General features: G+C 42.2%; 1 protein-coding gene across 1 annotated transcript; it reads left to right on the forward strand.

Moving 5' to 3' along the window:
- The first annotated feature begins 2,482 nt into the window (after positions 1 to 2,482).
- Positions 2,483 to 6,646, forward strand: phlda1 (pleckstrin homology-like domain, family A, member 1). Its single transcript, XM_005475557.4, has 2 exons — positions 2,483 to 3,169; positions 4,354 to 6,646. Exon 1 carries the CDS (start codon positions 2,678 to 2,680, stop codon positions 3,128 to 3,130), a length of 453 nt encoding a protein of 150 aa, XP_005475614.1. The 5' UTR covers positions 2,483 to 2,677; the 3' UTR covers positions 3,131 to 3,169; positions 4,354 to 6,646.
- Positions 6,647 to 10,227: the final 3,581 nt, after the last annotated feature.

The following is a 10,227-nucleotide window of genomic DNA, read 5'->3' on the forward strand; positions in this document are numbered from 1 at the left end:
TCACACATGGTCCTGACAAAGTAATGTTTAAAATAAGAGTTTCAATTTAAACAGTTTCATGCCAGTGAGTCGGCTTCCTTTAGTGCCTTGAATATACCTGTTCTTTGGGAAAGTGACTTGTATTCAATGTTCCCTCTAATATTTCATGTGTCTGAGCGAACACACAAACTCCCTGAGCGTCCCTTGGACCACTGTGAGCGGCAGCAGACGTGTGCACTGTGGTCACGCCAGCATCTAATCCATCCAAGTTACATGGTTTATTAAAATAATCAAATTACAGCATTTACATTTATGTTAGACTACTTTTAATTAACTGCTTTAGCCCACTTACAATGAAAATGTAAAAAAAAATCTAGTCGTTGACCTGTGTAGGATGTTAACACTATTGGAAGTAAAAATAACTAACTCCAATTTCGAAACAACTTTTTTTTTTTAAAATAAAGCTCTGACTTGTATTATGAGTCTGTGGTCTGGGAGAGAGTCTGTAACTCTGTCTGCCAAATACAGCATATAATGACCAATGTTGGACAATTAATTATATGGTTACTTCTTCAAAAAAGTAACTCAGTTTGGCAAACAAAGTTTTTTGCAGCTATTTTTTTTTTTAAATGCAGCCAAGGTGGTTTTTAAACAAACATTTCAAACTATTTACAGAACAATCAGCTGTTCTGCATCAAATCTGATGCCACACAAATTATTTGTGCCACTCCAAAAAATCATTTCTGTCCACTATGAGATAAAGGAGAACAACAGCCTGATACCTGCAGGCCTGACAGCAGGAGATGTATCACTGCTGTAACACCTGTAACATTCAGCAGCCGCCTCATTGTTCTGACACACACAACAAAACTATTGACTACACTACACACTAACTACACACTAACTACACAAGATTTGCGCTAAACGTCTCAAAGCTCTCACATCTCAGAACACCGCCGTCACTCCTAAAACTTCCCCCCGTTTCTTAACAACTAGATGCCACGTTGCCATATCATTTTTTGATTGGTCGACACGGTACTTTTTTCGACCAATAGGAAAGGAAGAGGGGGTGGTGCTAGGAGGGGGGGTTGTTTTTGCTCACAGGCTTTCGAGCCTTTTTCCTTATAAAACGCCGTTTTTACCGTTTCTTCCCGCAGTAAATATAAACAACGATAGTATTCAGGAAGAAAACCAAACATTGCAGATATTTTTATCATAACTCTGGTTTTACGTGGCCGATCAACACAATTTAAAAACTGGTATAAAGTCCACACTTTTCCCGTCAATTGTTCCGTCTGTCCTGCTCACATCTCCAATGGTTGGACACGTTGTCATTAATGTGGCTTCACTGCACATCAGCCACGCCGCTTTGCCAGCTAAAACACCGGTGTCGGCACATAAGGACGCTGTCATAGCCTGTCAACGACGTTGATTGGCTGCGTATATACGAATGTGAATCGCATCATTGGCTGGACTATGGGATAAGGTGGCATCGTTCTAATCCCATACAGGAGCAGCCAGTCACTCACTGACTAACACTGCAAAACGGAATTGTTAAAGTATTAATTTTAATTTCAATTCAGGTTAGATTTTTTTTTGTGCGCAACGCAGATTTTCTGTGCGCAGAGACCGTGCCAGCAGTGCGCAATTGCGCACGTGCGCACCTTAGAGGGAACATTGCTTGTATTTCCTTCATTTATCCTGGTAAAGTCTCATTGACATGAAAAAATGTCTTTTGTCAAAACGGATCTGGCCAAGAGTGTCAGAAATTCTGAATAACAAATATCACAGCAGTTTTATAAATGTCATTTAAGGGACCAAAAAAAGAACTGGACTGGTTATAATGAAGCCATCATACTTGAAAAGCAGGTTATTTCTTTGCGTTATATATAACGCACTCATCCTGATTACCAACAAAAGATACTGAATAAATAAAACACAAGCCCCAGAAATTACTTTTGAAACTACACTGGGAATGTGGCCTATGAAGTGCTTGTTCCAGCAGATGGCGCAGTTGTGAAACATTTGAAACCATGTCCCCCGGGGAGTGTGGTTTGTAATGGAAACTGAACATGAGCACAAAACCCCGCACAAGAACCAAAGGGGCAATTGAATGGAGAGTAAAGGGCAGCAGTAGTGATGCAAATGAAAACCGAATGTGTGTAAAGCGGACTGCAGGTGCTTACTGTCACTGTGATTCACTTGGAGGGCTGTGAATCTCTGAGCGACTCTCAGACTACAATAATTTGCCTGCGTTTAAGTCTAGGCGGTGTTATCAGTGTTTATGCATGGAGGACAAATCCCAGCTCTGCGCATTGAAACTTAAAGCACCTCTGATGCGTTTGCACATACTGATTAATGGCAGGCTTTCAATCTCTTCTTCCATACTAAACTGAAAATACTGACGTTATCAGTACTCTGCTTTGTGCTCATCATCCCAGGAGGTTGGATGTTACTCAGGGGGGCGGTGCACCTCTTCAGACCCCTCCCGCCCCCAACCCACTTCTCTCTCTGTCGCACACACACACAAACAGCGCAAGCAGACAGGCAGGCAGGCAGCCTTCTCACTACAGCCAGCGCTACTTGGAGCCGCAGTCACAAGCAGCATCCCATGCCTTTCACCTGCTTGGGAGTAAAACACGCGTCCAGTCCGTGAAGCAGCCACGAAGGGCAGGAGCACCGAGGCGTCCGGGTAAACATGTTGGAAAATGGGAGGAAAGTGTTCAAGGAGGGTCTGCTGGAGAAACGGAGCGACGGGCTGCTGCAGCTCTGGAAGAAGAAACACTGCGTCCTGACCGAGGACGGCGTGCTGCTGCTGCCGCCCAAGCAGCACGACCACCAGCAGCATCACGGCGGCGGCGGGGACGCGGGCAAAGTCAAGGAGCTGCACTTCGCCAACATGAAAACGGTGGACTGCGTGGAGCGGAAGGGTAAATACGTGTACTTCACGGTGGTCATGACGGAGGGGAAGGAGATTGACTTCAGGTGCCCGCAAGACGAGGGCTGGAACGCAGAGATCACTCTGCAGATGGTCCAGTACAAGAACCGGCAGGCGATCCTGGCCGTCAAGTCCACCCGGCAGAAGCAGCAGCTGCTCGTGGTGCAGATGCCCGGACAAAAGACCGTGCGCAGCTCTCCGAACGTAGCGTGACCTGCGGCGAGTCCCGCGGACACTGGTGCACGACTTGCGGTAAGACAGCTGTAGGGGAAAGCGGTGGAGGGGGGTCCCTCGCGGACCACCCGGGGATACCCTTTAAATTAATCAGCGTTTATTTCCTGGATGGTTGAACCAAGACTAGGGACGCCTGTTTTACCGTCAGCGGCCAAACTAATCTCACGAAACCAGGATGTATTTTGGTGGGGGGAAAAAAAGTTTAGGAGTCCCCCGCGCGCTTTAGGCCTCCTTGTACAGCTCCCCCACCCCACCCCCGTGGAGGTGAATTCGCTCACAAGAAAAGGGACTTCGACAGCAGGTTTGACATTTTATAAAAGGGTTTCTTACCAAAAAATACCTTTCGCTCTGATAACCATAAAATGAAATGATGCCCCTGACATAATTACTTAGAGTTAAGTAATTCCAACCATTCGCTTTAACCATACATAACCGAAAGACTCGTATGTGATTTAAAAATTACTTCATCTGTCTAAATCTAAATTTAAACTAACTTTAGTGCATGAACCTTTACACCAGTTTAAAGTTTAATTAAAGCTAAAGTGAAACATCGCGTGCCAAATTACGCGTAGATATGCGCGGACTTTGCAGCCGTCAGGCGTATTCGTGAAGTTGCGCGCGCACATTACGTGAAGGCCACAAATGCGTCTTAAAGTATTCTGTAGGAGCAGCTTGACGGAGCACATGCAGCTTCAAACCCAGCCTGAGTCAACACAGATGTTTGTTTTTCCCAATTCATGGTGAAAAATAATCAGCATCAATTACCAAATATGGCACAAACCCTCTTACTGAAGAGTCATTAGAGTGCATTATCCTTAGTTTAAACCCAAACCGCTATTAAAACATATTCACTGGTTTTGTAAGAGGAATAGATTCCCAAAGCAATCCTTTCCCCCACAGTAAATGTTAGTGAAATGTTTGTCCATGGATCAGGATTTTGCTGTTCTGTGGTCTTAATTAAGTGCAGTGCAAAGGAGGACACTGAGGACATCATTTGGGGATTATAGCATTTGCTGATGCTAGTACTGTTAGACTATGTGACAGCAGAAAAACTGACTAAGGATAAAGTTTTCCCTCAGCAGAAATATGACTTTTTGTATATTTTGCTGTTTGTGTGTGTTTCTTTCTTTTCCATGCAAAAGCATAATGATATAAATAATGCATACACACGCAATAGCCTGACTAACTGATTGCATCTTCAGGTTAACTGGACACTCAGCTGGTGGATGAATCTGAACCCGAGGTGCATCTCCCCCTGCCGCTTCCCTACCGAGCCTCCATTCTCCAGGAGAACCCCTCTTCCATGCAGTGGTTTCCACAGACCTGCGCCTCGCCCTTTTTCAGTACAGAGACTTGTTTCACAAAAGACTCATGGACAAAAAGCATGTGAGAAAAAAGAGCTGTGTTCTACCACGCGATGGGTTTATCTCTTATTTATTAGAAGTGTATATATATTTTCTATAAAAATGCTACGTTGTTGATATATGGAAGAGGAAGGAGTGGCTTTGAGGTTCATAGCCTACAAGGCCATTGGAAATAAGCTTGCTTATGTATTAGGATGGATATCGTAGGTTAGCCAAACCAGTTCATTATTAGTAGAATGTGTCATTGTCCATTGTTTTATTTTTCAACTGAACCAAAGACTCATTTCAAAACAATTATCTTTTTTCTCTTGTGCAGTGTTATAACTCACAATACTGAAGATCTGTGGAGAGTCTACAAGTTGAGATACCTGCTCAGTATATACAAACATTATTTTCCGCTCTTCATTTGTATAGCGGCAGTATATGGGAGTGTTTTATGGTGTAAATCGATCATAATTTGTTTTTTTGCTGCATTCATAGATACAGAAGCTGTCTGATATCTTTGTTTTATGTGAGTCTTAAAACTGAAGAAGATGCTAGCTTATTACACTTAGCTGGTTTTCAGTGGTTACAGAGCAGAGCTTAGTAACAGCAGAAGATTATTAGTGCAAAGTAAAGTGGATTTGTGTGCGTGTGTGTGTGTGTTACAACACCAGTTTGCAGAATCCGAGCTGCAATCTGAGACATGTTCAGTGGTTGTGTTAAATCTTTTCTGGCATGGCTGAAACACAGAGAAGGAAAACTTAAAGGCATAGCAGACAGTCCTAATGTTCTCAAAGTTGTGTGGAATCAGAAATTGTAAAGCTTCTGGTGTTGAGTTTTACCGTCCTGTTTTACCACCAAGTTAAATAGCTGCCATTTTTACCAAGTCTTTGCAGGGAGCTCATGTGGCTTTTAAGTTATATTAAGTTTCTCACCAGCTTCTGAAATTTCAGGTTCATAGGAAATCCAAGTCCTTATTACTTGGTGAATTAAGTGACTTTACATAAGCATGATTGGGTTAATAGTCTTACTATAGCGATTGTAGTATATCTGTATGAACCCTACCTCCTCCTTCAGGGGCGGGCTGATCTGAACGAAACTTTGCACAGACATCGTCACTCATACAGAGATTATTGACATTTATACATTAAAAAAAAAAGACTTATTTTAAATGCCAGGTCTTTTGATTTTCATATTCATAGTCTCCTCAAATGCAATGTTACCTTCTCCGCTTGCAATTTGTTTCATGTGTCACGTTAAACCTGTTTCTGTCAGAAACTTTGTTCAAATCACTGCTAAAGATGGAGAAATTGAAAAAAGTGCTGCAGGCCCAGGTTTTGAGTAGTTCGCTGTGATACTTACTGTCAGTAAGTAAAGTATCAGCAAGCATTGTAGTTGTACAAATGTTTCTCTAATGTCCATGTTGCACAACAAAATATTGTGGCATTTAGACCTGATAGGTTTTGTTTTCCCAGTTAGCTGTATTTTGATAGAAGTTTGTGAATTTAAGCCAGCCAGCCATCTGAGTAAAGCTAAAGCACTGTTGTTCGCTGTGCTAACAGACATTTATCATGACCACTGAGATTCTTTCTGTCTCTGTAGCAGCTCTGAGAAATGTTTGTAAAACCACAACACTCGTTTGTAAAGTTTTAATAGGCATGGCATACTTTTCATGTGAAAGCAAACAGACTGATAATACACGGTGTGGTACATGGCAACATTTACAGGGACATGCTGGGTAATGGGCTCAGAAATGTCCTTTATTGGTTTTCACGATGGAGGAATTTCGTGCTGTCAGGAAACATTTTCTCTCACTGTGGCTCATGTCATTTCCTGTTAGCTGGCAGTTTCCCTCTGCTGTCCCCACTTGCCAGCGTATCACCGGCAGACCAGCACATGTCTCCGTGTTGTTGTCATCTCCCACACAGGGTCACAGCTTTGCCCTTTATCTAATGCAACTGGTGTGATGCTTCTCTGACATTCCTTCCTGTTGCCATCATTACACACACAGTTATAGCTGTGCCCTTTGTAGCCACTGTTCAATTTCTTATTTCAACGTGAGATCTATTTTCATACCTCGATACAAGATACATTCCATTAAAAAAAACAAAAAACAACAACAAAAAAACAAAAAACAAAACCAAACTCACTCTGTTGTCTTCTGTGCTTTCTTCTCCTGTAGCAGCAGATGAATGTCAGAGCCCTGCAGGGTCTTTTCAGTGACCTGTTTAACTAGCTGCCGCTCTGTCTGTCTCCAGCCTTTCAGTGCTTTACAACCCCTGAACCTCTCACCCCATGTTTCCTGCTCTAAAAGTAGAAACCACAGAGAGAATTGGGTTTCACTGGCAGTTGTCGCTACTCGGATAAACTGAGCGTGTAATGTCAAAAGCGCACGTGGCTCCAGCTTCTCCTCTGTTTAAAGCAGAGTTAATTTCATTAAACATGGTGCATGTGACAGGCAGCACTCTCTCCAACACAGGAATGCTGGACTACTATCTGTGACCCATGTCCTTCATTACATTTTCTACTTAATGTTCATATCAAACAGTTAGCAGAAGCTCTAAGGTGAAGGCTAAATATTTTTTTATTTCCTTGATGATCAGTGCTACAAGCTGTGACAACAGCAGTACAGGCAGAATGGTTGCATAATTATCAAAGTTTGTGACATTAGCCATCACAACCCACTGGTCATACCAGGACAAGTTTGGAACAGCAAAAATGCTTAAGTTAAAAGGTTTTGTTGCTTCTGAGCCGAACTTGTACTTTCATTGTTGTTTTTGGCAATTTACACATTATTCTGAACACCAACTTTGAACAAGAAGAGATAGAAAAGGGTAACAAACTCGGTGTTTGGCACTACTTATAGATACAGTTTTGAAAACGCTCAGTTTGCTGAAGGAAAGAATAAAGTTCAACAAGTATCCAGAATGAGCTTTCTAGTTAAAGAGATCACATTGTTCATTTCCATCCAGTAACACATTAATTCCAGAGTTTTACTGCTAACAATAAGTGCATCACAATCAATGGTAAAAGTTTTCTTTTTAACCTAACAAAAGTGGTTAGTGCTTCTGTGTTCATTTGTAGCTGTGTTCAGACTGTCCTACAAAGCAGAGAAAGGATCAACAAGGATACGATTACAGTTCTTCCTGTTGTTGGCGACTGTCCAATATGGCAGCCGGCCTCTTTGAACTAGCCGCGGCAGCTGCTCTTCAAACATTACTTAAGAAGCCTCTGTAGTTCCGTCTTGGCATGTAGGATGACTGCTAACTCATTCCTCACCGTAAGCGGCTCTCTTTCATCTGGAGTACGACGTGGGGGACTTGTGACAGCAGGTGCATGTGGCTGCGAGTGATTTCGGAAGAGCATCTAATCCAGACTTGTGGGGTCCCTTCGGGATACTCCGCTGCCATTGTTCCACCACTGGGCTACTCACCGGAAAGGACAATTTAAAAAAAAAAAAGGTTTCTTCTGTATCCAGCCTATTTATCAAGATGCTAACTCAATAATCTCCAAACAAGAAGCTGATTCAAAACAAGACTATTTTGGGCAGCTGGATTCAGGCTTATCCTATATGTCAAGTCCAGAAGTTAAAAGTTGACTGCGTATTACAGAGATATATATTGAATCAGTATATCAGTCTGACATTTTAATACCTTCACCAGAGTTCTTTGTATTCTGTATTTTCCTACAGGTATCCCGCACAGACAAATATGGGAATTTCAGTTGTAACAAAACGGAACAAAATCCTGCACATTGTACTGTAGAAACTTGAAGCTGATCTTTGGTGCTGATGGGAGTTAATACCACAGCGAGTGATTTCATAAGACCCTTTTGGATGAATAATACAAGTTTTAAGGTGTTGCACAAGCAATGCAATAAACAATGCAGCATAACAATTTAAGAATGAGGAGAGTAAGACACTAAACTCATTGAAAGCCTTTATATATTTAAAAAAAAGAACAGCTAATAGGATTTTAAGGTAGAGACTAAGCCAGCAAGTCTAAGATATTTAGGTCTATTTCCTAGACTTGAAGTTCACAGACAAATATATATGGGTTAAAAGGTCGTTTTCATGTCCGACCACCTGCACAGGTTAAGATGGATGAAGACAGTGCAAGATTTTGTATGTTAAATTTGAATGGAGCCTACTTGGTTCAGGTGAATAGCAGCTTTCATAATTTGGTAGCCGATGCTGTGATGAAGTTCAGCTGGCAGACATGCCTGGAAGTCTTTATCCCCTTCCCTTCTATAGTATAAACATGTAAAAAGAGCCTAAACTCATCACTTAGTGTGTGTCTGTGTGTCCTTATCTGTTGCATTCAGTTTGTGTTGGATTTTCTGCCTACAACGCTTCAAGTCTTAAAAATAAATTCTTCAGGAAATCCCTTCCAAAGCTGAGTCTTATATATTGCATTTGGTGCAGGTGCACTCTGGCCCTGGATCTTTAAGCAGACCATTTGTATGTATGCCACAATACTGGCTCTCAAATGGTGCATAAAAATTGTCAGGCCTTGTTGATTTTATAGTAGTGAATTCATGTGTCCATAAATTGCAGAATATTCCGGGTAACCAGCAACCTTCCCTGGATCCACTATTATATGATTAGGCTAAATGACTTTGTGAGAACTGCAGTACAAGAGTGCCTCGGGCAGTCATTGATCCTCAAACTCCATATCACTCATGTACAGTAGCTTATACTCTTGTTGAGAAAGGTGTAATTTAACCTAAACTATAGGCTTAGTGTTTCAAATTGGTGTGACCACTTTAAGTTGTTACGAATTTGCTACATTGTCTGTGTTTTACTTTAGCAGACAGTCGGGGGTTGTCTGCTCCTGCCACCAACTCTGTAAGGAAACACAGTTCCAGGTGAGTAAAAGCTGTGGAGCTGTGTTTCTGACGGCCAGATGAATTCTTTAGTTATATTTGCTATTTTCTTACTGGAAATGTTTGCACTGGTTCCTGTCCACAAATAGAGTAACTGACTTGTCACACACTCTTCCGATTCTTCTAGAGGATCAGGGTTGCCAGTCAGTGGTTGTCTTTACTCCCATTGGTTGTGGCTTCAATTGCAGCTCATAGCTGAAGGTAGTTTAACTCAGTACCTGTTTGTTAATTGTTCACGACACAAACTAATCTGTTTTTGCTACAAGTCACTGAGGCTACGTCCACATGTACACGGGTATATTTGAAAACTGAGATTTTCCCTTTTCATTTTTAAAAAATATCCCGTCCACACGTGCAGTTTTGAAAAAATATCTCCGTCCCCATGTAAATGCTAAAAACAAAATGTTGGCCAATCAGAAGTCTAGGAGCCTGGGAGGGAAAGAGTAAACAGGGTTTTGTACCCTCACAAAACCTTAGGCAACTTTTCAGAAGTACTTAAGTGCCAGCTCACCTCCACCGCTGCCTCTTGTGCCCCGTCCAAAAATGAGGAGTCCTGGGTGATGAAAAAAGGACTTTGAATAGGCTCACACTGGAGGAGTCTTTTTTTTTTCTTCTTCTTTTAAAAGGAGTCTTTTTTTGTTGTTTTAGTTTCTGGGTTTTCTTGACTATGGGCCAGCTGGCCTAGGATGGTGTGCAGCTTGTTGGAGTTTCCGTGCCTGTGGTCATCGGAGGCTTCTGCTGCCCCAGCTCCTTGAGCCCACTCTTCCCAGGGGAAGCGAGGATTCACCTTGTCGCCTGCAGAGACTGCACCCCGAACTGCCTCTATCGACACTATATCTCCAGACT

The sequence above is a fragment of the Oreochromis niloticus genome, linkage group LG17, assembly GCF_001858045.2.
Source record: "Oreochromis niloticus isolate F11D_XX linkage group LG17, O_niloticus_UMD_NMBU, whole genome shotgun sequence".
In the NCBI taxonomy this organism is placed as follows: Eukaryota; Metazoa; Chordata; class Actinopteri; order Cichliformes; family Cichlidae; genus Oreochromis; species Oreochromis niloticus.